The sequence below is a fragment of the Cricetulus griseus genome, chromosome 2, assembly GCF_003668045.3.
Source record: "Cricetulus griseus strain 17A/GY chromosome 2, alternate assembly CriGri-PICRH-1.0, whole genome shotgun sequence".
Lineage (NCBI taxonomy): Eukaryota > Metazoa > Chordata > Mammalia > Rodentia > Cricetidae > Cricetulus > Cricetulus griseus.
The window spans coordinates 162587975-162615252 of record NC_048595.1 but is presented as its reverse complement, the minus strand read 5'-3'; the positions used below and the strand labels follow the sequence as shown (position 1 = coordinate 162615252).

The window sequence follows — 27278 nt, the reverse complement described above, 5'->3', positions numbered from 1 at the left end:
TGGTGGCGGAGCTATGAATGTCAGAGTCACGCTGTGAGAGGGCTAGTGGGGTTCTTGGGCTTTCTTTATGGTCTTAGGGGCCAGGTGGATAAAGGGGCATCTCAGGACAGCCAGTTCAGAGAGTAAGTGCCCCACTACATCATCTAGCATAGGTTCCAAGTGTTCAAATCCAGCTGTTTTTTAATATTCTTGATAAAAATATTCATAACAGTTCCATAATTAAAGAACACAACCATAGATCTAGCTAACCTCACAATACAGCTAAGAAAAGAGAGGCACAAACATAGCTAGGATGGCCACAGAACCAGGAACCAAGTTTGGGCCCAGGCCTGGACCAGGATAGGCTGGTGCCTGCTGGAAGCCTCCATAGCCCTTCCTCCTGCTGCTGCTGTTGGGAAAGCCCTAATCCTACCTACTGCCATCTTGCTCTCAGGTTCCTAAGCCCTAGTCCAGGGAGAAACCTCCAAGGTCTCCGGGGATAGATCTGCACTGCAGATGGAGCCTTTTTCACTCCTGAGGGCCTGGCAAGGCTGAGCTTCTATTTCTCAGCAAGCTATAATTAGGGCATTTTTCGGCCCAGTGGACCTGTGGTCATTTCTACGAAACCACACCCTTCCACCCTCCCTCCCTGTCCCCTCCCTCCTTCCGCCCCTCCCTCCCTTCCATTCCTCCTCCTGTTTTTTGGTACACATATGTGATATAGTATGTGTAGTGTGCTGTGGTATGGTGTATGTACTTGATAGTGAAGATGTATATACATGTATGTGGCTGCATGTTGAGGTCAAACATCAATGTTGTGCGGTTCCTTAATTGCTTTGTACCTTTTATTTTTCAAGGTAGATCTCTCACTATATCTGAAGTTCATCAATTTGGCTAGGCTAGCTATCCACTGAACTTCAGGGATCTACCCTTCTCTGTCCTACCCACCCTCCTACCCCACCCCACCCCACCCCACCCCACCCGGGCTGGTGTTATAGGCATGTGACCCAGTGCCTAGCTTTTAATTTGGGTTCTGGGGATCTGAATTCATGTCCTCATGCCTGCTTGCATGACTGACATTTTACCAACTCAACCCTCTTCCCAGTCTGTATTCATATTCTATTCTTTCATTAGATAGATAGATAGATAGATAGATAGATACAGATAGATAGATGGATAGATAGATGATAGGTAGATGGATGAAAGGATAGATAGATGGATGGGTGGATGGATGGATGGATGGATGGATGGATAGATAGATAGATAGATAGATAGATGGATAGATAGATAGATGGATAGATAGATAGATGGATGGATGGATACATCTATAGATACAGATTTCTCTGTGCCCAGAAACCCATAATGAATACATTCATTCATATACATATACATGTGAGACAAACAAACATGTCAGTCTGTGTAGTATACATTAGTGTTTTCTGTTCAGAATACTACCGACTGACAATTCACTAACCTCATCTCATAACCTGCTAATAAATCTCACCCTATAGCTGACACTGTTGTTTTAGCTTAATAGCTTCAAACCACAGTGTGAGGTGTGAATTAGACAATCTGAACAGGGACTTGGGAATCTCTACCTATTGATTCCTCCAAGAGCTCCTGGAGTGAAGATCTTCAGCCCATGTGGAAACTTGTCGTGGAGTGGTTGTACTGGGAAGTTTCTAGTCAGCGGCTCTAATGTACCAACTCTCCTTTAAGGATAGATAGTCCTGCAGCTACTGAATAAACGCTGATGAATCCCTCTCCTCCTCCTGGCCACTCCCCTATAACAAACATCTATAAAGCTGGGAATTCTGGATGAGAGCCCAGTGTGACATGGGAGCACAAGGGAGCTGGCAAGCGTAGAGCAAATGAGGGGCTGAGAGCAATGGACAGGATGAGAACAGAATGGCATGCCGCCACTGCAGCCTGGCTGGCCTGATTGGCAATTTGCCTCTGAAATCCAGAGCTCTAGGTCTCAGAGTCCTACTAAGCCTCATGTTAAGGAGACTTCAATGGAAACTAAGGATCCTAAGTAACTTGCCCAGGCCTCACTGATCAAGTTAGGTCCTATATTTGAACTTGAGCTCGTCAAATTACATAATCCATATTATTTAGCCAGGCTGCGGTAGTAGATCCACTGTCTGAAGGATCGGGGGCTGTCTGTGAATACCAGGCATGAGAAGCTATGTATGAAAGGCCACTGATGCTATAAAGACCTTCACTTCACCTATGGTGTCTTCTGTTTTCTTCCTGCCACCCCCTGGCCTTGTCCTCTGCCATCCCTCTCAGTTGTCCCTTATGAAATCACCCTCTACACCAGTGATGTCTTTGCTGCTGGGACCGATGCCAACATCTTCATAGTCATCTATGGCTGTGATGCTGTGTGCACCCGGCAGAAGTTCCTCTGCACCAACAAGAGAGAGCAGAAGCTGTTCTTTGAGAGGAAGTCTGCCTCCCGCTTCATCGTTGAGGTACCTGGTTCTGTGTACTGCCATGGGGTGGGGGAGGGTCAAGATTAGCCATTCATCTAGACGGGCCATAGTTAATGGGGGATGAATAGCTTGTCCAGCCTCTCTGAGGCTCCATATGTACAGCCAGACAGGAGGATGATAAAGCTAGCTGGGCCTGTTAGGACAAATGTCAGGATTAAAGATGACGAAAAGTGACCAGGACCTAGGAGAACAGGAATCATGCTAACAGGATATCTTCATGCTTCTACCATGTGGCAGTGCTTCCAGGCAGGCAGCTATGGTAGACTCCCAAGTGGATTGAGCTTGTTATTGGTGTTCAGAGAAGGAAAAGGTCCCACAGGAGATGGATTAGAGACAGACATGGAAGTGGGCATTCTCAGGTCAAGGAGGAGAGGCATTCCTAGGAGGTGAACAGCATGCCCAGTGGTCCACAGGTGGAAACAGGCGAACATAGAGCTTGAAGTCACAGGGGGAACATGAAGAGATTTAGGAAGAGAATAGGAATTAAGCCAGCCTGGGAAAGGATCCAGGAACCTTGGAAGCCTCAGCTCTCTGACTAATGGGGACCAGTGATGACATGTCCATATATTCTGGTGGGAAACAAAGTGTCTAGTTTGTTCTTATCCTCAGCGAGCTACGACCCCAGAAACATGGCTTCCTCCCCACCCATTCTGGGAGGAATCAGCTTTGAGGTCTGTCATAGAAAATTCAGGGCTGGTTCACTCATCTATACAAGGCTAACGTCTCTCCACAAAAGATGATGTGGCAGGTGCATCACAGAGTGTGATGTCATCAGTGCTCAGGTTACACCTCAGCAGGACATCTGCAGACTTTTATTAGTGAGGTCCCGTTAGTAGGCAGTTATAATTTACCAGTTAACTTGCTGTTGGTTTTTCTTTCTCAATTGTCTGGTCTTAGGGGAATACGGGTGCTTGGAAACAAATGAAAAGGCTTTGTCTTCTCCTCTGTCTTTCCTGCCTGAGTCTTCAGCCACTCTACTGTCTTATGATGACTCCTCAGTCCACAACTCACCTTCTGGTCCTGACTCTGGATTAGCCATTAGCAAATGGCCTCCTCTCTCTGTAGTTCACCCCGAGGGGTCTACTGGGAGAAGAACACTGATGGGACTCCTGAGCTCTTTGGAAACATCAGCTCTGTTTAAGCACTCAGTACGCACCAAGTTACTGAGTCCACATGACAATTCCAAGAGGGTGGTGGTGCAGCAATGCCTTCTCACACATAAGCACCCAGAGCAGGAAAGGTTTCCATTTACTAAGTTGGCATTGCACTGTTTCTGGAGGTTTTCTGGTCCCGCTGCCCTTCTCAGCCCCAAATAAACATACTAAGACTTACATTAATTATAAGACTGTTGGCCAATGACTAGGGCTTTTTATTGGCTAGCTCTGTCTTAATTATTAACCCATTTCTATTAATCTATGTATTTCCACGTGGTCTTGGCTTACTAAAGAATGCCTAGTGTGTCCTTTCTTCCTGGTCCTTACATGGCGACTGTCTTTGGCAGATTCCCTCAACCTACCTTTCCAAGAATTCTTGTCCTGCCTATCTTCCTGCCTCATTGGCCAGATAGTGTTTTATTCATCAACCAATAAGAGAAATATATATACAGAAGGACATTCCTCATCATTACACAGTGAGTCTAGGGTCACAGCAGCTCCAGAGCTTTCTTGGATAGTGCCTTCACTCCTCCTAAGGAGGAATGCCAAGGCCCTTTCTGATGGCCATTCTTCAGAACCCATTTATGAGGCCCATCACCCCTGACCAGCAGTCCTCTGAAAGCCTCTATGGTGTCTGTGGTGCTACAGCCAAAACCATTCCCTGATGAAAACAACTAAGTGTTTGTTGTAGGACTAAGGTTACAGAAGTGCCACTGAAGTCACAAAACTCAAAGGCTATGGGACAGGGAAGAAAAAAGAAACCCCTGGGTAGAAGAGCCAGGGGACTCTTCATTTCCTGGCTACTCCAGGCAGTGAGGTTGTCAGTTGAGATGCTGGGGACCACAGCCTTCACTTGGGCATCTGTTCTTCTACTGAAGAAGATCTATTTAAAATCTCTACATCTCTTACATCACTTGGAAGAACTGATCTTTGTTAGGTGACTCTGAGTCCTCAGGACTTGCAAGGTCTCTAAGGACCACTTGTTGCAGTGATATATTGTTTGTAATCTAACAAATAAAGCTTGCCTGAAGATCAGGATGCAGAGCTAAGTCACTAGTTAACAACACACCTAGTTAAGAGCTAAGCCACTAGTTATCCACACACACACACACACACACACACACACACACACACACACACACACACTAAACGACTAGTTAGCCATAAAGGACAGGCAGTGGTGGTCACACCTTTAATTTCAGCACTCAGGAGACGGTGGCAAATGGATCTCTGTGAGTTCAAGGCCACCCTGGGCTACATGAGAGTGAATCAGTCTAAAAGAGAAACAGAACTCACACCTTTGGTCCCAGTACTTGGGATGACACTAGGGAGGTGGAGACAGAAGTGATAAGGCTTGGGAGAGAGAGGAATATAAGGCAGGAGGAGACAGGAACTCACTGCAGTTTAGGCAGTGCAGTTTGGAGATGCAATCAGAGGATAGGATCACCCCCTCCGTCTGAGCATTGGGTAGAGGTGAGAACTCTCTATTGGCCGGCCACTTTGCTTCTCTGAACTTCAGCTTTAACCCCAATATCTGTCTCTGGGCTTTTATTATTTGTGCTACAATTTGTGACCATGGATTGTGTTCTCTGATTCAGAACAGGTGGTAGGTAGTGGAACATTTTGAAAGGACAGCAAGGTAATGGCAGCTATGGCATCTTCGTCAATCTATGGAGTAGCATGGTGCTTGGCCAGGCACTTAGATCTAGGGAACAGGTGACAAAAAGAAACAGGCTGTGACATAGTCATAACATCATTGTGCTGCTCCAGCCATGACCCTGACTTTGGCCAATTTTTCTGTAAGTTTGAGTAGAATTTGTAGGAGTAGAGAAAAAGAATTACTGAAAGGGAGAGGTTCTTAAGGGAAGATTTCAAGATGGTCTATGAAGACAGGAGCATTTGTAGGAGTAGAGAATTTGTAGGAGTAGAATTTGTGGGAGTAGAGAAAAAGAATTACTGAAAGGGAAAGGTTCTTAAGGGAAGATTTCAAGATGGTCTATGAAGACAAAAGACAGGGTCTCTTCTGAGACCCAACTCAGTTTTCAGAGAATGTGCCACTATGGCATCAAGTCATGGAGGATGGGAAAGATGATGGCTTCTATGAAGAGTCAGACATGCCTGAAAGATCTGAGTGCCCAAATCAGGGTCAATTAAGTCAAGACTGAAGGAAGGAAGCATTAGCATGTTGCATATAGAGAAGGGCTGGTCAGCAGAGACATGTGGAGAGAAAATAAACCCCAGAAGTTCAGGGGGATCTGAAGATGGGTATCCCAAGGAGGCACAATGTGATTGAAGCCCTTTTACTAACACATAGTGCCTGTTTTTCTTTATGAAGTTAGAAGATGTGGGTGAAATCATTGAGAAAATCCGGATTGGTCATGATAACACAGGCATCAACCCAGGGTGGCACTGTTCCCATGTGGACATCCGCAGGCTCCTCCCTGATAAAGACGTGAGTCTGAGATGTGTCTGCCCCACTACTTCATCTGCCTTTTTCCAGAAACAGTTCACAGCAGATTGACTTGGTGGTTGCTACGGGTCCCCGCCCCGGGCATGTTAACCAGCTCAGGTCTGAGGCAGATTCTTCCACTAGTCAAGGAAAATAGTTTAGGCAATCTAGTCTGGTCTCTGCCTCTGCCCAAGTCCCAAAGCCACAGGACCAGTGAGTGACCAGAATGCCCTTCCTTCTATTCAGGGTCAACTCCAGAGGAAAATCAAACCTGAACAATTTGGAAAACACTAGAAAAAAAATGCAAACTTCCACAGTTAAAAGACAGTGAGGTGCTGATGACAAGACAAATTTAAAAACACAGAGCCCTCTTGACCCAAGTGTCGGGGACAGGGTTCAGATATTTATTTTTAAGTGACCCAAGAGGAACATCCTTCAAAAGCTAACTCCTCCTGCCGTGGGTGTGCAAGCCTCCAATGCTAGGTCTTCTGAAACAGAGGCAGAAAGGCTCCCTGTGTTTTCGTACAGTGAGGCAACGTCTTCTTTGTCTTTGGTGCCAATGAGCATGCTGGTAAATCCTGGAGCTGGTGGCTCCCACCTTCCAGACTAGTCTTCCTCCTGCCTCCTCACCCCAGGGCACAGAGACCCTGACCTTCCCATGTGACCGATGGCTTGCCACCTCTGAGGATGACAAGAAGACCATTCGAGAACTGGTCCCCTATGACATCTTCACTGAGAAGTACATGAAGGATGGGTCCTTACGACAAGTCTACAAGGAAGTGGAGGAACCCCTGGACAGTAAGTGTGTATGGGAAAGGTGGCCTTTGTCACACAGGCAGCTCCAGAACCACACTCCTCCTCGAAAAGCACCAGCCCCTGCCAGGTTGAGCATGGTCACACATGAGGGTGGTTTAGGTTATCACTGGGCAACTGAGACTCACAGAGGTTATAGAACTTGCCAAGTTCATGTAGCTGGTAGATGGCAGGCCAGTCCCCAGAGTCTTTCCTGTTTCACTGCAAGCTTTGTGCTCTAATCTCTTCCTATTCTACAGCATAACATATCCCAACAGGTCACCCACTGCCTAGATTTATTCTGGCTTTCTGTATGCTCAGTTAATTTGGTCACTAGTTGGTGTGGTGTGGACCTTTCTACTCTTGCAACACAGCCTAGGGATGGAGTGTAGGTCAGTGGGAGAGTATTTTTACCTAACACATGAGCCTCTGTTTTGAAACCCTGTAGTGAAAAAAAAAAAGAGGTTTTTTTGTTTTTGTTTTTGTTTTTGTTTTTTAAGACAGAAAAACAATCTAGAAATCTCCCAGCAAGGCATGTTTCTGGGAGCTAGGTCCAGCTTTGGGTTTGTCTAGGGTCATGGGGTTTTGTTTTCTACATAAACCGGTCACTATCATTCATGGATGTTATTTTTCTGTGGTTTTGGTTTCTGCATAAACTGGTCACTATCATCCATGGATGTTATCTCTCTGAGGTTTTGATTTCTTCATGAACTGGACACTATTGTCCATGGATGTTATCTCTCTGGGGTTTTGTTTTCTGCATGAATTGGTCACTATTGTCTATGGATGTTATCTCTCTGTAGGTTTTGAATCGTCCTGACCACTCACTTTGTGTGCTTCTTCCTCCCTTTGGTCTCAGTGACATCACCATATTCTGGTTATCTTCCCATCTCCCTAAGTAGTCTGCTTAGTCTGGGTCCTCTCTGTGTCTACTGGCATTCAAGGTTCACTCCTAAGCCTTCTCTTCTCATTGCACTGTGGCACATGCATGTGCATGTACACATATGTGTTCTTCCCTTACGACATGGCTAGTTCTGTCCATGTCACTCCCTATGTTACTCACCAGTCACTATTCGATAATCAATGTTGTCTGTTAAAGTTTCTACCACGGATGATACACAAAAGATGCCCATAGTCCTCCCAACAGGGCCCTCTACACAGACTATACAAGCTCTAAGAACTTGGAAAACCAACCCAAATTTATGGTGTTATAGTTTTTGGAAGAACTGGAGTAAAACCCAGGATTCCTGTAAAACTGGTGGAGGTGGGGCACAGATATTCTTGCTGATGAGAGTCAAGAGACAAGAGGCAAACATATTACCTTTGTCTATAAAACAGTGGCAGCCCCTGCTTTCCTTTAATGTGAGCCATCTTGCCCAAGAGTGAGTCTCTCCATCCACATCTTTCTCTGAATTTTCCTTGTTGTTCAGTCAGGAAGATGTGTCTTTTCTACTTGGACCCTGAGCTGCCGTTTCTGGCAACACCCTTGAGATGTTCTCTATAAGCCATATACTACAGAACTCACTCCAAGGTTTCTAAGGAAACACCTCTTCCCTGACGAGCTGTGTGGCCTGGGTGGGACGGGAGGGAGGAGGATCCAGAAATAGCTGGAACCCGAATACCCGTGTTGCTCAGCATCAGAGGCCTAATTGGTTTTCTTAATTCCCAAAGGACCAGAGAAAACAGCAAGAGGTGGAGTGGGGGTGTTAGAAGACCATTCGGTCGCAGCTCCAAGAACATGGCAGCCCAGTCCGGGAAAAGGGCTGTAGAAAAGGCATCCTAACAGGTCTACCACCTGTGACAATTTAGAATGTGGAGCAGGCTTCAATGCAGCCACAAGTGAAGGGGGATGGCAGGGAGAGGACAGTCATCAACTGTTGTGTCTAAGCTGTGACAAGATTCCTAATGCTGCCTCACTTTGGTGTTGGCCCGACAGACTTGGGTAATGTTGTCTCTTTTAAGCAACACAGAGACAATTTTTTCATCAGTTGTTGAGGCCCATGACATGCTTGCTGGTTCTGCACCAAGCTGAGCAGGGCAGAGCTGGAGCAAATGGTCCTGAACTCTTGTCTGTATCAGGGGACATGCCTCTGACAATCAAGTCTCATGAAGCAACAGGGGGCTTTGGAGAATAAGTGGCTATGAAGAAGGGAAGGTGAGGGCTGGTTTGGAGAAGGGGTTGGGTACAGTAGGGATCAAGTTCCATTCAGATGTGTGATTTTGTAATGCTGGGGTCTAATCTCAGTGGAGGTAGCCACTAGTGATAGGAGTTGGAAGTCTGAAGCACAGAGACCTGGGTTGAAGATTAAAGACTCATGAGGTCAAGAAAAACAAAGGTAGACTGTACAAAATGAGAGAAGAGAGGAGAAGGTGGAACTAACGAATTTAGTGGTCATGGGCTGTGTGGAAGATGAGGAACCCACCTAAGCCAGAGGGAAGCCAGGTGCTGCCGAATACAGAGGGGGAAGGAGCACACCAGGAACCATGTGTGGGTGTGAACTGAGTTAGAGGTGGCTGTGGGCCCACTTACAGGGTTTGGAAAGAAAGCCCATCTCAGTCCCTGTAGGAAAGAGAACCATTTTCTAAGGTCTCATAAGTCCTCAGAGTTCACAGGAATGGCCCTCAATCCAGGGTAGGTATCACACTGCCCTGGTTCTCCTGCCATGTATTACCATGGCACTCTGAGTCTGTGTCAACACTCAGGGGTCATTTCTCTGGGTGGCCAAAAACAGTGCTTCAGGAACCCCTCATCCTCCCAGATTCCAACCACTACTCTAAAAGCGTCTTCCCTGTCCTGTTCTCTTAGGGACAGTCCAGCCAAGGATCACAGGACTTGGCTGGAAATTCCAAATTCCCCAGAGCAAAGAGCTACAGAGTAGGGAAAGAAGCCTTCCAAGCATCTGTAGATGCATATGGAGGATTTGTTTGTCCACAGGTCTGGAGGCTGGGGAAGCAGCCATCTAATTGTAATAGCCATCCAATAGCCACCCTTGCTGAGCCACAGCAGCAGAACAAAACCCAGACACCAGACTAATGTCCATTCTCCTTGAGATCTTTGTATACTGGTCACCCTGATACTGAGCCCTTCCCCAGGCACCATGGGACAGAGGATAAGGCATCAGTCACTGTGGTTTTGGGGGAAAGCATGCATGCACGCGCGTGCCTGCGTGTACACACACACACACACACACACACACACACACACACACACACACGCACAATATTCAGCCAGAAGGAACTAATGTCAATGCTAATTAGTTAGATGAGAAGGCTTTGCCATATCAGTATCACATCATAAAGACTCAGTGGCCATAGTGATGACATACCTGAGACAGTCTCCTTGGATACTGTGGGTGGATGGATTGGGGGGACACTCCAAAAACTCCCATCTTTTGTTTCCTGAGAGCCTCCTGAGTCCAGATCTGATGAGACTCTGGAATGAAGACCCCCCACACAGTGCAGCTGATCCTGCATAGACAAGCAGTGAAAGGGAGATGTTTGCCTTTGTATACCGGTAAACTCTGCTCCCTAGAGCTAACAGGCTGCCACCCTTCTCTTTCCTCTGTCTGTCTGTCCAACTTGGTGTGCAGTTGTGTTGTACTCGGTACAGATCTTCACAGGGAACATTCCTGGGGCCGGGACAGATGCCAAGGTCTACATCACCATCTACGGAGATCTCGGGGACACCGGGGAGCGGTACCTTGGCAAATCAGAGAACCGCACCAACAAGTTCGAGAGAGGAACGGTAGGAGAGACACACTGGGTTCATGGCCCTGTCTCCTCTCTGGGCTTAGCCACCTGAATGCCAGATTGTCTGGTCCTGAGGGTGTCTTGGAACTCTGTGGGGTGTCATGCATTCTCCTTTGGGCTTTTGACATTGCTTTTCCTCTGTAAGCGCAGATTGCCCCCCCTTTCCCAGCCAGTGCATTTCTCTGGGTCCTGCATATGGGGTGGGGTGGAGGGAAAGGTGGGTCTATGCTCTAGATTGTCCTCTATGTGGGGGTGGCCTCCTCAGAAAGCCAACTCACTGTGGGCAGTTCATGCATATGGCGGTGGAGGCCGCAGGATTGCAGGGGCCGGCCTGACTGAGACTTGATGAGGGGCCTGGAAGCCTGGCTCTGCCTTCATCCCCTTGTCTCACTCAGCTCTGCTGACCTTGGTTTCCGTGCCTCAGGATATGGAATCAAATATAAATTGTCTAACGTGTATTATACAGAGCTGAAGCCCCCAGGAATGATAGAAATAATACTGGGAACAGAAGGGTTCCTCTCTGCCACCCAGGTAGACTAACCATGACCTTCCTTGTCTATCGAGGGCCAAGCATCTCTCTACTAAGGCTCTGTGACTACACAAAGTCTGGAAAGTCATGTGGCCAGTCAGTATCTGCGGCACCTCTGGCTCTGACGCGCTGTGATTTACAAGAAGGATAAGTTCAGCCTCCCCCCCCCCACCACAGCTCCTCTCCTTCTGCACAGCCTGCCACACCCTTCACTTGATCCTCAGTTATTTTCCTCCATCTCCAAGTGCCTAAGTCTACCCAAAACCCCACAGGCCAGGGGATCTCCAAGGAGAACAGGCACAGAACTGGTCTGGCGGCAGTCTAGCCCAGGGCCATGTATATACAGGTAGTCATGCATGTCCCAAAAGCCTGATTCTCAGCCAGACAGGCTCCTTTTGTACTGAAATACCTGCTACTGGTGAGGAGAGAAATAACCCTGGGACAAGCAGCAGGTACTCTGTAAGTGGATCTGTAGTGTCTAGTGACGCCATGTGCCAGACTTATAGGAGTCCAGGCCTGGCTGCTGGGCCCTCAGAAGGTATGTCCCAGCACAGTACTCTTACTAGTCGTCTAGATAAAAGCTGTCAGTCTTTAACTTCAATTCCTCAATTCTGAATCGTGAATAATAATGTGATCCCCAATTAGACCACTGTTCCGAGAAGAAGAAATATATCTTATACCAGGGAAGATTATTTACAACACACACACACACACACACACACACACACACACACACACCACACACACACACACACAGACACAGCACAAGAGATGCAACTGTACTTAGGAGAGGGCCTATCTTGCTCTTTCCATTTTAGAAAAATAGAAAGCCAAAGAGGTCAAAGTGGATTTTATGGTGTCCCTGGCTCTACATGAGGGTTATGTTTGATCAATACCAAGACAATAGGCTCAGATCACCTGGACTGAGACACTGATTCCAATACTAATTGGTTATGTAATCTTGGGCAAGTTACTTAACATCTCAGTGTCTCATAAATAGTTTCAAGTGACAGTGAAAGCCAGCTGAATTAAATCATGAAATACCAGCTGTGCCCAGTTGGCTCATCATGCTGGGCCTTTTAAGGCTTGGGAGAGCTCCCCTGCCCCCACCTGCCTTGGATGCCTGCTGTTGATGTCTGGTAAATGCATTGGTATAATAGCAGCATGTCTCATGTGGCTGATAGATGGACTTGTTCATGCCAGAGCCTGGCAAAGACAGGTGCTCAACAAATAAATGCACAGAGAGAATAAATGGATGAAAATACGAATGAAAACGTGTGATCTATTCTCAAAGTTCAGTTTCAGTTCTCCTCTCTCTCTCTCTCTCTCCCTCTCTCTCTCTCTGTCCCATCCCATTCTCTTTATTTCTTCTGGTTTTGTTGTTTGGAGTCTTTGCTGGTTTGTTTTGCTGGGCTCTTTTGAGACAGGGTCTCACTCAATAGCTCAGATTGACTCAAAACCCACTGTGTAACCCAAGCTGACCTGGAACTCATGACAGTCCTTCTGCCTCCACTTCCCAAGTGCTGGAGATACAGACATAGGCCACCATGCCCAGTTCTGGTTTTGCTGCCCCACAGGAAAAGCTGCAGCTGTATCTGGCCCAGTTCCTAGTTGTGCAATCCTCAACTCATTGCTGAGGGTTTGAAAGTCTCCGTTTCTCTAGCCACTCACTCTGGGAGCCAGGAGTCATTCTCTTCTTGTCAGCACCCTCTCCCTGTCCACATTCAACCAATTGCCTGATCTGAGAGAGTCTCCCCTAAGCATCCTCAGATCAATGAAGGCAGCTTCATCACCATCAGCCCTTCCTCATCTGCCTCTACATTGAACCCAACCTGGTCTCCCCAGCAGATGCCACCAGCCCACCAGTCAACCCATCCAATACTAGTAGAGCACTGACTACCTGCAGTCCCCCAAGGATACACAGATCATTGATATCACCAAATCTGCCATGGTTATCTGCAACTTTCAGGACCTGCCCTGCACAGCCCACCTGCCATGTCCCCAGCAGGCCACTGAACACATTTTGAAGAGTAGCCACACTTTTGCCTCTATGCCTTTCCATGTGTTTTCTCTATATTCATGCCCATGTGCCATAGAAGCTCCATGTGGTGCTGCAGCGAGGTATGGTTTCTCCTTTGCTTATGAGGCATAGAACTGGCTAAATACTTCTCATCTTGCCATTGGCATTTCAGTGGGATGCAGTGGAACTTTCTACACCAGGATATTCAAATGGAGATGGGACTGGCTCTTCTTTGTAACCACACACATATTCACTCCATGGGGAATGTCCCACAATTGCTCTGCTTTCCCCAAAGGAATGAGGCCCCAGATGGCTTCTGATTCCCCACTGGAAGAGCTGTCCTGCTGCAAACACTCTTGGGCACATGTTAAGATCTTCCTTTCACACAGAGGCAACCAAGCGGAGGGTATGCTCAATTTGACCCCAGTGAACTTAACAGTTGTGGTTTGCTCAATTTGACCCCAGTGAACTTAACAGTTGTGGTTTCTGGTTAACAGACATGGGCCAAAATCTCTCATCTGCATTGATCATAGCCTTCAAGCATTTCACACAGTTTGTGAGACACTTTCTTCCAAACACCCACAGGCTCTTCCCAATAAAAATGTGGACAAAGGCGGTTTTCACCCAAGGAGGGGCATACAGGAGTAGACTGTGTAATGGAGCTGGTGAGGAAGTGAGCCTTGAACTTGGACTTCAATTTGGTTTTAGAGGGGATCCCCATCTGGGCATATCTACTCAACCCAGTAATTAGGAAAATGGGGTTGAAGGGGATTAAAGTGAGGTGTCCCTACCAAGTCCCCATACTTGGACTCTCCAGGCAGACACCTTCATCATTGAGGCTGCTGACCTGGGTGTCATCTACAAGATCAAGCTCCGCCATGACAATACCAAATGGTGTGCAGACTGGTATGTGGAGAAGGTGGAGATCTGGAATGACACCAACGAGGATGAGTTTCTATTCCTGTGTGGGCGCTGGCTCTCCTTGAAGAAGGAGGATGGGCGGCTGGAGAGGCTCTTTTATGAGAAGGTACAAGCGGAACTGGTAACTCCATGCAACCACAGCCTCTTCTTTTTATGCTCAGCGAAGATCTTTGGAGCAGAAAGTGCCCATGCTGCAGTGAGTCTAGGCTGTTCTTTTCCTTACAGGAGTACACTGGCGACCGCAGTAGCAACTGCAGTAGCCCTGCTGATTTCTGGGAGATCGCCCTGAGTTCCAAGATGGCAGATGTGGACATTGCCACAGTGACAGGACCCATGGCTGACTATGTTCAGGATGGCCCTGGTAAGCAGAGAAGGGAGCTTTTGGAAGACGAACAGGCACAGGGAAACAACTTTAAACTATTATTAGACAGACCGTCGCTGAGCCCCACTGTTGTTGATGAACTGGATCTTGAGCTTTGCACTTTGCAGTGTTCACATGTACAGCAGAGCTGTGAGGTGAGAAGGCAGAGAGGACCCCCCTCCAGATGGAGTGCTGAATAGAGTTTTTGTGATGGTCTCCTTTTTCCACCAGAAGGGAATTGTCCTAAAGTCTGCCCTCACCCAGGCTCTCAGAACATGATTTCTGGCCAGGTGACCTGGGCCAACCCAACAGAAAGCAGGACCAATGTGGAAATCTGCCACCCAAAGTGTAATGTAGTATGTACTGGTGTCCAGGAAAGAGGTTCCAAGCTATTCTTTAGGGGACTTAATACGCATTCTGACAATAATACCAGCTTTGGATAAGACCATTCTATGTTTATTTCTTGAACATTTTATAAGCCCTCCCTTCTTAGATTTAGGAGTGTGACCAGCATGATGTCCCCCTCCAGGAAAGCATAACTTAGGTCTATGGGGCCAGCAGAGACTGCCACTCTCTCTACATGCCATCATTTCACTGTGTGAAAAATGGCAGAATCCACAAAGTGGCTGTCCTGTGGTCACATGTGGAGAGGTCAGGAGAGCCAAGCAAGTCCTGTGCTGGTATAGAGTGCCATGCTAGTGACTCTAGCCAGGACAGGCTAGCATGGACCCTTTCAAAGAGATAACCAACCTAAGCCTACTACAACAGGGTCATGCCCCCTGTCATCTAGGATGACTGGCCTGGAGAATCATTCTTGTCTTGTTGATTCCTGGCTGCAAATGTCAGGGACCCGGAGACAGTGACCTAAACAACTTCAGCCTTTTTCTAGTGCATAGAAATTCAAAGGCAAGCCATCTAAAGCTAATTCAACAGCTCTTGGATGCCCAAGGAGCTAGGCTTCTACAACCCACTCACTCAGAAACCTCATAAAAGGCTCCTACCCTGAAGGCCACCCAAGGAAACCTTTGGGGATGAGAACCAAAGCACCAACCATCAAATCCACATCTTAAGCAGAATGGATAGAAGTGTATTCCTTCTAGGAGAGTCAGACCTCAGAATTCCATGCAGTAATCACTGGCTTACCTTAATAGGACCATCCCAAGTGGAAGGAAAATGGATTTTGATTGACCTAAATGAGTTTGTCTGATGACCACACAAGCCTGGGGGGGGGGTTGTTGTTTTTTTTTTTGTTTTTGTTTTGGTTTTTTTTTTTTTGGAAATGGATGTCTGTAGGACTTCCCTCATCTGTGTTACAGGTACAATACACTTTCGTTAGTATTCCCCAATTTCCACTCTATGTGAGAGCGTCCTCCTCAACAGTGGTTAGTGTTTTGGGCATGTAACCCCCAGACCTGGTGGGAGGTTGCCCTTATATTTCCTTACATGGTAGGGAAAGATTCAAGGAAAATAATTGGCCAATAAGGCTTTCAAAAACTTGGCACACCAAGGGACACAAGGACACTCTCTGGTCTTCACATTGGGCATTACTGACTGCCTAATGCCTGCAGAGAAGGCGCACACCACCATGAACTTGCAGCCTATCTGGAAGGCTTTGTTGTACTTGGTCTCTGAGCAAAGAAAGGAGACGGCCCTCCCAAGGTCATGCCAAGTTCCCAAGCCCTTTGTCCATAGGGCCCGTTGTGAGGTTAACCCCACCATCTCCTGCAGTGATTCCCTACTATGTGTCAGTGACCACTGGGAAGCACAAGGATGCAGCCACTGATAGCCGAGCCTTCGTCTTGCTCATTGGGGAAGATGATGAGCGAAGCAACCGCATCTGGCTGGACTACCCCCAGGGGAAACGAGGCTTCAGCTGTGGCTCTGTGGAGGAGTTCTATGTTGGTGGCTTGGATGTGGGCATCATCAAGAAAATCGAGGTGCTGGCCCTGGGTCCCCATGATGGTGACTGCCCTTGGGGAGTGAAACAAACTGGTCAGCATGTGGGGGTGGGGGGCTAAGAGCAGACAGAACAGAACTATGACCTGGACCCCTTCTGAGTTGAGGCAGATCTCCAGCCTCCACCATCAGTCAATGGGCGGGGGGAAGTGACCTCAAGTTCCCCATGCTCTGGTCATTCAGTAGTGATACCCTGTCTTCTCATTTTCTCATTGCTATGTAACAAGTTACCATTAAGTTGATAACTGAAAACAACCCAGGTACATGCACTGTCCTGGATCAGAAGTTACCTGGGACTTCTCCAGTCCTCCTGAGATAAAAGCAAAGTGTGACAAAGCCTATATTTTCTTGAGCCTCCATCCTCTCTAAGCCAACTAGATGTCATCCAGATCCATTCCCTTGCTGTTGTTGGAGTGAGGCTTTCCGTTCCTGTCAGTCCCATTCCTGTCAGTTCCTGCCTTAAGATGCTCATCCAAACCAGCCAGCATTCTTGATCTAGGCCAGTAGGAGACAAACTCTCTCACCTCAAACATCTCTTGACTTCTTCCATCCCTAACATCCACACCCTCTCTCAAAGCATGCACCTTATGAGGCCGGGCCCACCCAGGGTCTTGTTTTGATTAACCCAAAGACCTGTTCAATCTCCTCTCCTTCATGGAAGATCCCCTGGCCAGTGAGTATCCAGCATATTAGGAGGAGACCCTCAGGGTGAGAGCAAAAGGCAGGCAGAAGACACTGAGCAGGGAAGACTTCTTTCTCAGCTCTGCCCAGAGCCTCACAGGGATGATGTACCTCACAGCTGGGCCATGATGGAGCCTCCCCTGAGAGCTGCTGGCTGGTAGAGGAGCTGTGCTTGGCGGTGCCCACCCAGGGTACCAAATATACATTACGCTGCAACTGTTGGCTTGCCAAGGACCGAGGCGATGGTGTCACCTCCCGTGTCTTTGACCTCCTGGATGCCATGGTGGTGAACATTGGGGTGAAGGTATGGTATGTGTGTGTGTGCCCTGCGAGTGGGAGATACAGGAAAGATGAAAGTGAGGGACGTAGGAGAGTCGCCACTGGGACACTGACAGAAGCTGTATCCTGGGAAGAGAGTTGGACAACTATCTCAAGCCAGGAGACTGCTCTCTTTCTGCTGCTGTATAACATCAGGGAAGTCTCCTAGTTTCTCTGGGCCTTGGTCTTCTCCTATGCCACATGCAAATAACATTTCTCTTCATTTTCTGTTCCATGCTCAATCTTGGCCAAAACTGACAAGAATCACTAATAGTCCCTGAAGAGCTTTGGATGGTTATCAGCTCTGCCCAGATATGCATTGTCATGCTCTCCATACCCACAGCATAGCAGCAGGGGCAAAGGACACCAGAGACTGGGGGCCTCTAGATCTTACTGTGTATCGGTGCTGGTTACATGAGACCCCTCTTATTTGGAATAGCCAAGAAGACAGGAATTTTACTTTCTTTCTAATGGATCACATGAGCTGGAACAAGTTGCATAACCTCACAAGTGGTCTGTGTCAGGCAAGAGGGATGTATGAGGCAGGTGACACACACACTAGTTGGTGATCAGAGCCCTCCTGGTCACCTGACCTTGTGCTTCTTTTTCTCCCACATGAGCTATGGAGCCAATAGCAGCCCAGTTCTATTCAGTCAGGTCACCTATCAAGGTCAAGGCCAAGAAAGCCTGCCTGTCCTGTGATGGGAGCAAGAGGGGCTGTACTCTGCATCCCAAGATCCTCCCACAGGAAATTGTGCCTGCCCCCCCCCCCAGTGGGGAAGTGGAGGGGCACTTTCTACAGCATGGATGTCTCCCTTTGTGGTCAGGTGGATGGTATGGGTGAACCTGCTGCTTATCCTGGGCTTCTGCCCTAATCCACTTCACAGCCTCTGTGTGTCTTTGTGGCACCCCCTGGCTCACACCACGCCCTATGCAGCCGCCACAGCTCCTCCCAGTTCAGTGTGAGAAAAATGCAGATCCACATCCTGCTATTCACAGAGCAAAGAACTTGGGCTGGCCACTTATTCAAACGCCAGGGCCCTTTGGACTGGCCTCTCTCCAGGATACCAGCCAGAGTGCTAGGAGCCCTGCTTCCATCTCTTCTTTGGAAACACAAAGAGACATGTGTCTGTAAATGGAGGGAATGAGGAACACAGAGAACACGAGGATGGGGGGACTAGCAGGGTGTGGCCTAGGAAGCTGTTCTCCTCCAGGCCATCAATACCCTCACTTTGACCTTTCTATGTTTTATGCCTGTGTGGATAAGAGAAATAAAGGACCAGGTTTCTGCCTGTTCCCAGTAACTCCCCTAGCCCCACCTGTCCATTCTCCACAATGCATCTGCCAGAATCCCACCAGCCAGGTGAGTGTGGTGGGGCTAGGAGCGACTGGTCTGGCTCTGCTTCCCCAGACATGTAAAGTCAACTGTGCAGGAGGCTACTCAGAGCCCAGGGGCTTGAAGAACATGTCTCTTCTCCCTGTGGACACTGAGATGGGTTGGGTGGTTTGGTGGGTGGAGCTGAGAGTCAGAAACTTGTCTCTCTCCTGGCAGGTGCTCTATGAAATGACAGTCTGGACTGGTGACGTGGTTGGTGGAGGCACTGACTCCAATATCTTTATGACCCTCTATGGCATCAATGGGAGCACAGAAGAGGTGCAGCTGGACAAAAAGAAGGCCAGGTACCCAGAGGGGGCCTGACCCCACTCCATGCTCACATCCAACCTCCATCTAACTCAATCCTCAGCCAGACTGGCTCTGTCCCATCCACTGTACACAATGAGACCTCCTAGCTGCCTTACCTCGGTTGCTCTTTTAAGAGCCAGACTAAACATTTCTTCTCCAGGAAGTCTTCCTTGACTACCAATGCCATAGCAAATTTTCCCCCTTTAAAACAAACTATTTTATGTGTATGGGTGTTTAGCCTGCATATTATGCTTGTGTGCCCCTTTGGTGCTAAGTGCCCATGGAGGACAGAAGAGGATGTTGTATACTCTGGGACTGGAATTACAGATAGTTGTGAGCTGCCATGTGGATGATGGGAATAGAACCCTGGCTCTCTGGAAGAACAGCCAGCAATCTTAACCTCCAAACCATCTCTCCAACCCAGTTCTTCCCTTCTTTTGTTCACCCATCTGGTCTCTCATAAACGACCTCCTTAGGGCCTGTGTGGTTGACATTACTGCATAGTGTACATTTCCTGGTTCTGTTCCATGCCCTGTCAGTGAGAGATGCCCTCAGTGGAAGAAGCAGCATGAGGGGTGCATGGAATTCTACTTTTGTGACTTTTCTGCTTCTAAAATAATTGCAAAATGAAAGTGATCAGTTATTCAAATATTAGCAAATAGTCTATTAGGGTGATGATGGCAGTGATGAAGATGATGATGGGGACTGGGCTACTGAAGCTATGAGTACCAGGCAGAGATTCCTTCCCACAGACAGAGCAGCCCATCCCAGGGGTCTGGTAAGGATCTTTTCCTGCCCTCTCTTAGCACTTCCACCCTCTTGTTATGCAATTCCCATGGTGAAAGCCTTGAGGATGGCTGATATTGAGTACCCACTCCATGCCAGGCCCCGATGAAAGAGCTCTACCACCCATTTTAATTCAGGGCACATCCCTCTACTCTGCACTGTTAGTGTCTCCCATTTATAATGACATCCTGAGACACAGAGAGATGAAATAAAAAAGTCCAGGCTCACTGGGATTTGAACTCAGAAAGCTGGTGAATAAGTCTTCACTTATTCAATGAGAAAAGAGGCTACTTATTTAAAGCTTGCTATAACAGATGTCAGGAAACGTAACCACTTAGGGTAAGGTGGAAAGACCTATAGGGAAGCGTCGCTGGGGCATGGTGAGGCATGCTGAGAAGAATTGGGCATCCCATATGACTGAATTAAAGACAGGCTTACATTTCTCTCTTTGGTTCTGAGCTGGGAAACTGGAACCAAGTAAGACATTGGTAGTCGCTGAACAAGCGGTCATTGTGAGCCAGGTGCCAAAGAGGATGTGGTTTGGGGCTTAATTTCTAGGCCTAGTCTGGCTATGGCCCCATAGTGTGTTTGATCTCTGCTAGTCACTTCTCTCTACTCCAACACTAAGCCCCACCAAATCCAATTTCTGAGATTTTCTGTAGCCGATTCTCTTGTCCCTGTTGTCTACCCATTTTGCAGATGTCCAAGTGCAAGTGTGGGTGAGAGGGAAGGAAGGAGGGTAGGAAGAGGTGAGGGAAGGTGAGAAGGAAGGAGGGGGAGTGGGAAGGAGGTCATCTCCAGGAACAACTCCCGAGCTGTGACTTGCAGTCCTATCATAAGCATGACCACATTGTAAATGCTGGGGGTGGAGACCTGGTTCAGTAAAAGTACTTTCTCTCTCTGGAAAGGTTATACTGAGAGGAGAGCTGCGTTTCCTGCTTAATCTGGTGTAAAGCTCGTCTCTGAGCCATGTTTTGTTTTACTGCACCTGCTCCCAGGAGTCCTGGCATCCATGCCTGAGAGGCCTTCTTGGGGTGTCTTGGTGGTAGATGAGGGCAGAAAGAATACTGGGCATGTGACATGTACACATCACGGGACTTGGTGTGTACTTATCCCCAGGAAAAGTTGTGTGGTCAAGATGGAGGCCAGCACACACGTGCATATACACAAACATGGACAGAGGCACTGTGGGTGTGCTTAAAGTCGGCCCTATTGTCAGATGCTGTGTGCTCTACAGTCATTAGCAACTCATTGTCTCTCCTCATCTAAGCTCCCACCCCTGGAGAACTCTAATGGCCATGAAATGCACACCTGTAAGTTGTCAAAGGAGAGGTAACCTGTGACCAACACTGTCCCCAAGACAAGGAAGGTCTTGCTCTCACCTTGTAGCACTCACAGTCTCAACTGCACTGGGTATGGTCTTGTTCCCAAAGAAGCTTAACAATTGCCCCCTTGGGATACCTCTCTCGGAGCCCCGGTACCACCCCAGAGGCCCTTCAACAGTGTCATGGAATCAAGCAGCAGCTAAGCAAGCAGTCAGTACTGAAGGTCACATTGTCCAGGTGGTCCTGCAGGGAGAGCAGCAAAGACTAAAGGCAGACATCTCTGAGATGATGCAGCGTTGGACAGGAGAATGGTAGCCACAAAAGCAGCGCTGCCTTCAATTTGCTGCCACTTCACAACTCTGAGGAGGGCATATGGACCAATCCAGAGCCACTGAGATCAGCTGTACAGTTGCACACAGAGAAATGAGGCTGATCCATCTTCTAGTGTCAGACGGTGACTTCAGGTGGCCTTGTCACTCACAGACTGTCACCTAAAGCTTTTCCAATTTGGACTTCACTTTACCTTTAAAGTTGGCTTCACATTCATTTGCTCTCTGGGATAGCTTTGTGAAACCACAGGGTGAATGTCATTCATATTACAAGTGAGGTATCCCAGTCCTAAACAGGAAGGTAAGAAACTAGCCAATGAGAATATAATCCAAATCTGGTAGCTCTTGGTTCAGGGCTATGTCTACCAGCCAAGCCTGCTTAACCCAGTCTTCCAGGATCCCACCTGGAGTGCAAAAGATGGGCAGTGGGGGAATTGCTGGGAGCAGCGAGGTGTCTGGCCAGAGCCAGCTTGCCAACTTCCCTTCTGCTCCACCCCCAGGTTTGAACGGGAACAGAATGACACCTTCATCATGGAGATCCTGGACATAGCTCCCTTTACCAAGATGCGTATCCGCATAGATGGGATGGGTAGCCGGCCAGAGTGGTTCCTGGAGAGGGTAATGTGCTGCCCTCCCTCGGTCCTGGCCTCCTCCCCTCCATGCTTTTTGGTTATAAGTGACTCTGTAATGCAGCTATCCTGATCATGGACTTTGGTGCGGATTAATCGGGGAATGAAGCTTTATTGTGTGTAGTAAGAGCTGAATTATTGCTAGAGAACACAGCACAGTAGGCAGAGCCTGGGATGGGGAAGGTTTGGGGTGGGTGTTATCTGGGACAAGAGATGTGGAATGATTAGGAGAAAAGCAGAACTTGAGGCAAGGAGAGCTGGATGGGTGGTGGGCTTCCAGTGCCCCTGTAATTACACTGCTGTGTAGCTTTCTTCCTCCTTGCCTTCTCTCTCTGGAGGAGCCTGAACCCACCAGGCAGCCAGGCTGTGGCCCATCCCTGGGCTCCCGGGCAGGCTGAGGGCATCCTGGGCAGGGATGATGAGAAAGTTAAACAAACACACTCATGAAGTCTTTTGTTTTGTCTGCACGCTCCCCCCACCACAGCATACAGACCACACCCCACACCCCACACAGCCACAGGCTCAGTTCCTCCCCCCAAAAGAAGGTGGCTGTGTTTCCTATCACCATTTGCTCACCTCCTCTGGCCTTGTAGGACTCTGACACTGGGGACTAGAAGACATCCACGACACTCACTGTTATGGAGCAGAGGTTTCCCAGTGCACAGCTCAGCTTGCTATGTTCTCAAGAGAACAAATGATATAGATGACAGTCTCCCAGGCATGCCCCTGTGTCAAACGGGCTGGCGCTGCTGTCAGGTGACCATTTGTACAGTGTGAGACAATTTCCTGCAGCTGGATAACAAAGCTCCAGAATTTGGGGAGACAGAAGAGCAGAAACCCAGGTGTGGGCAGACCATGTGCTCTCTGAAGACTATGCATGGGATCTGACCTTGGCTGTCCTCAAGCTCTACCGGCTGTCATAGAACACTCTTACCATGTACACGGGTCTCCATGTATAACTTCCCCATCCTATTCTGCTTAGGGCCCAGCTTGTAACCTCATCTTAACTGATTATAGCCATAGTTTAAATAAGATCATAGCTGGAGAATCTGGAGAATCTGATGATTGGGACTTTAACACACACACACACACACACACTCACTTGGGATTGGAGGAACATTGTTTAATTTATAATTAAATCCTTCTGCAAGCTTGTTCCTCATCCATCAAAGGCCATCTCTCCTAGTTCTCCTCAAGCTAACCCCCCCCCCCGTGTAGCCATTGCACTCTTTCCTTGAGCTAACAATATTGCATTCACACCAAGCTGGCAAAAGTCAGTGTCCTGCTCTCTGGCTGACAATGGCTTGATAAGTGTTCTTTTCTATCACGTATTCAGCAAACATTTTTCTATACACATTCTAGGCATTTCTGTGGAAGCCTGTTCAGATAAAATTTCCAATTTCCAGATCGCTTTGGACTTTTAACAAAACACATAGCAAAGCCCTTCCCACACCCAAAAGTCTGAGTCAGGGAGCTTGGGATGGGGGTCCATGGCATGGTGCTTGGGTAAGAGAGTGTGTTTATACATGGCCCCTCTCCAGATCCTGCTGAAGAATATGAACACGGGAGACCTGACCATGTTCTACTATGGAGACTGGCTGTCCCAAAAGAAGGGCAAGAAGACCCTGGTGTGTGAAATGTGTGCAGTCATTGACGGAGAAGAGATGATGGAGTGGACCTCCTACACAGTCTCTGTGAAGACTAGTGACATCTTGGGTAGGTTATGGCCCCCTGCCTGCTCTTCCATTGCCTTCAACTCTTGAGTCAAGGCTTGAGATTGGCTTCCTTCTGACCAGGGCATTTTTCTTCATATAACCTTCTGAAGCCAAATCATCTCCTCAGTGTATCCCTTTCTGTGGAGGGAACATATTTCCTCCCATTAGACAAACTGGTTTCTTCCCTGTCTCCTCACAGAAATGGAGAGGTAATTTTAGGGACACAGCCTTTGCTTGGCTCAGAACCCTGCTGCTTCCTGCCACTGCTGAATGCCTCTCTCCCAGTGCCGTGCACCTTGGCAATCCATGCTTCACAGTCATTTGTGTTTGACTTTGGCTTGGGGACTGAGGATAGAGCTGTAACCTCCAGGGCCCCCACAAATCTGACAGTCTGGTGGAGCTAACACACCATTAGGTAAGGCCAAGATAGATGTCAGCCCAGTCACTACTGGGGAGCCAGAATGGGGAGCCTTACCCATATAAATCCAGGCAAGCGTCACAGGAACATCCAAGAAAGATGTCAAAGTCAAGTCCAGAAAGACAAACAGAGCCACTGAGCTGATAGAATGCCCAGAGCAAAGGCTTCTAAGCAAAGACAGGGAATGCCTCTCATCTAGCCAGGAGGCAGTAACTCTTACCTTCCCTACCCTAGCCAATGCCCCTCTCCAGGGACCAGTAAGAAGAATTTGGCAGATGCATTCTCATTCACCATAGATGATTTATCATCTATCAGAGCAGTTTACCAAAGAAACTGAGCTGTCATGGTGGGAATCTCAGGCATAAGAGATGGGTCAGTAAATCTGGAAGAGTTTGTTTCTAGCATGTACCTTCTCCCTTTTCTCATCATAGTGGACCTTCCTCTGTATTGCTTGATGTTCCCAGTGACAACATGCTTTGAAGGGCCTCTTTTTATTCCTTCATGGTGTGCTCTCAGAAAAATAATTAAGTTCATTTGTAGCAACAGCTGTGTGACAGAGCAGCCTCACAGACTCCTCCTCCAGGAGCTCTGGCTGCTTAACAATGGTCAATGCCTGTTTGAAGCCCTTCCCTAGGGACAGGTGCATCTTTGTGCTAAGTATTCATATTATTCTAATTTCACTTAGACCAATGGTAACTGCAGCACGCAAAGAGGTGAGGGTTAGAATTGGACACCTTGTAGGCACTGGCGCTTACTTCCTGAGCCAAGGTTACCTGATATGGCCAATGAGAAACACATCTTAACCAGACCAGGATGGAGGGATCTCAGCAAGACTGAGGCAGAGACAAGTTTGTTCCAAGAATTACACTCTTGTCAAAAACAAAATATAATGGCAGTTGCCAGTATCAATACAATGGTAGTTGCTAGGATACCATGATGTTTGCAAGCTATACAAGGGGTGTGTGATTACTATCTAAGACCAACTGTCCTGTTAAACTTCTGTATGCTTCATTGACTTTCAGGGAACACAGAGAATCACAAGGTGGTCTGAATGCTTCACTACCTGGGGGAGTGCCTAGGTTTCTTATGAACTTAAAGGCACACAGTGTTCTAGGAGCTATAGACTCTAACCTGAAAAACCTGTGATGCGTGCCTCTCAAGGCAGCTAGACCAAGTCAACTCCATGGTTCCCTATAACACCTAAGAGGTCCAGACCACTTCTGGCCTTTCTGATCCTTACCCCAGTTTCATTGACTCCAGACTCTGTCCCCTGTGCTTCAGGAGTCTGGGAATAAGGCCAGAGAAGAGGGCTTTATGAGAGATGCCAGGTCCCAGTGCTTCACCTATGCCTTTTCCAGGGGCAGGCACGGATGCCAATGTGTTCATCATCATCTTTGGGGAAAACGGGGACAGCGGGACCCTGGCCCTGAAGCAGTCAGCCAACTGGAACAAGTTTGAGCGGAACAACACGGACACCTTCAACTTCTCTGACATGCTGAGCCTGGGCCACCTCTGCAAACTGAGGGTCTGGCACGATAACAAAGGTAGCTATCACCAGACACCATGGCAATAAAGGGTAGCCCTTTCTGGGACAGTGCTCCCTGGGTTCTCTGCCTCTCTAGGTGAGCAGACCCTGCCTACCCCAGCAGGAAGGTAATTCAGCCATGGACTGCACGATTTGGATGTACCATCCTTTAGAGGGTTTGTGTTCCTAGGCAGTTGTTATACCTGAAGCTTAGTTCCTTCTACTTTCTCCCTGGTGAGTGTAGTTAATAATTCTTCATTTTTTTCAATATCAGAGTGTGAATTCTACTTAATTTGGGCATAAAAATTAAGAAAAAAAAAGAATTGGGTTGGGTCAGTAGCTCAAGTGTAGCATAATTGCTTAGCATGAGCAAGGCCCTGTGTTCTATCTCTGGAATGGAGGGAGAGTGGCGGTGGGGGGGAGTAGAGAGGAAGGTAGAAAGAATGGAGGGAGGTAAGGAAGAAAAGGAAAGAAGGAAGAAAGGAAGAAGTCTCATCATGTTCACTTCCCATGGATTTTCTATCAGTCTTATAACCCTACATCTGAATATAGCTATATTCGCTTATAAATTTAAGCAAGATACAAGCCAAGAGAGAACTTTATTCTTTTTAACTCCAGGCACTTAGGAAAACTTTGTCCATTGCTGTGATGGAGTCCTTTGCCCACTGTTTTGCTCTCTGCAGGGTCTCTTTACTTTGGCACCTGCAACCTCCATTTGATATCATAGTTGAAGGTTCATTGCCTGACTCACGCACCGCCAAGCTTGCTGCTTCCCTCCAACTCACCTCTAGTGTCCTGAGTCGAAACTAGCTTTCCCCAAGCTGTCCTCTCAAGGCTCTCTCCTGCCTTTGAAGTACCCCCACCTCCCACAGAGCCAGCCTGAGGCTGCCTACCTCACTTTACCTCCTCAAATCCCACTGCAGCTGATTGCTGACAAACCCAGTTCAGTGGCTGGCTGAGCTTCCAGAAGGAGCAATATCACTGATTTGTTTCAACATGGGGTCACAGTCAAAGCATTTCCCATGTGACAACAAACTCAGACCAAGCAGAGAAAACAGCTGCTCTTCAAAGCGATGACATAATGATGAAGACTTGCCCAGCTGTCACAGTTGTCAGGATTCCTTCACCCATTCAGTCATTGCTGATCTGAATATCTATGTGTTCCTGGTGGGCCCAGGACCCTTTGAGGCAGGGAGAGTTGCAAACCTTTGATCATTCGGTGTGCTTTGTGACTTTATGTCACATAAGCGTGTTACTGACCCCCTACTCTGTAACCAAAGAGCATCAAGTCCTTAGTATGTCCACTTCAGGACCACAGAGAATTGACCCACCTTGTCCATCCTGCTGATCCTAATTCTGCACCTTCACTGCCCCCGTGCCAGAGAGCCAGGAAGGAAAATGGCAGTGTGAAGGATAGCATCCTCTATCTGTTTGCATTATCATCAGGGTGTGCAGGTAGGTG

The 27278-nt window shown here is 47.9% G+C and overlaps 1 protein-coding gene across 3 annotated transcripts in view; it reads left to right on the top strand.

Moving 5' to 3' along the window:
* Nucleotides 1–27278, top strand: part of Loxhd1 (lipoxygenase homology domains 1) — a 144719-nt gene that overhangs the window by 91881 nt on the left and 25560 nt on the right. For 2 of the 3 annotated variants that reach the window (XM_027397946.2, XM_035439026.1), the window contains 12 exons: nucleotides 2272–2453; nucleotides 5964–6080; nucleotides 6713–6875; nucleotides 10460–10614; nucleotides 13986–14195; nucleotides 14315–14450; nucleotides 16179–16387; nucleotides 17206–17391; nucleotides 18958–19085; nucleotides 22030–22147; nucleotides 23700–23874; nucleotides 25650–25835. In XM_027397946.2, the coding sequence (XP_027253747.1) occupies nucleotides 2272–2453; nucleotides 5964–6080; nucleotides 6713–6875; nucleotides 10460–10614; nucleotides 13986–14195; nucleotides 14315–14450; nucleotides 16179–16387; nucleotides 17206–17391; nucleotides 18958–19085; nucleotides 22030–22147; nucleotides 23700–23874; nucleotides 25650–25835 (1965 nt within the window). The remainder of the gene's footprint in view (nucleotides 1–2271; nucleotides 2454–5963; nucleotides 6081–6712; nucleotides 6876–10459; nucleotides 10615–13985; nucleotides 14196–14314; nucleotides 14451–16178; nucleotides 16388–17205; nucleotides 17392–18957; nucleotides 19086–22029; nucleotides 22148–23699; nucleotides 23875–25649; nucleotides 25836–27278) is intronic. The other variant, XM_027397945.2, reaches the window with a different exon arrangement.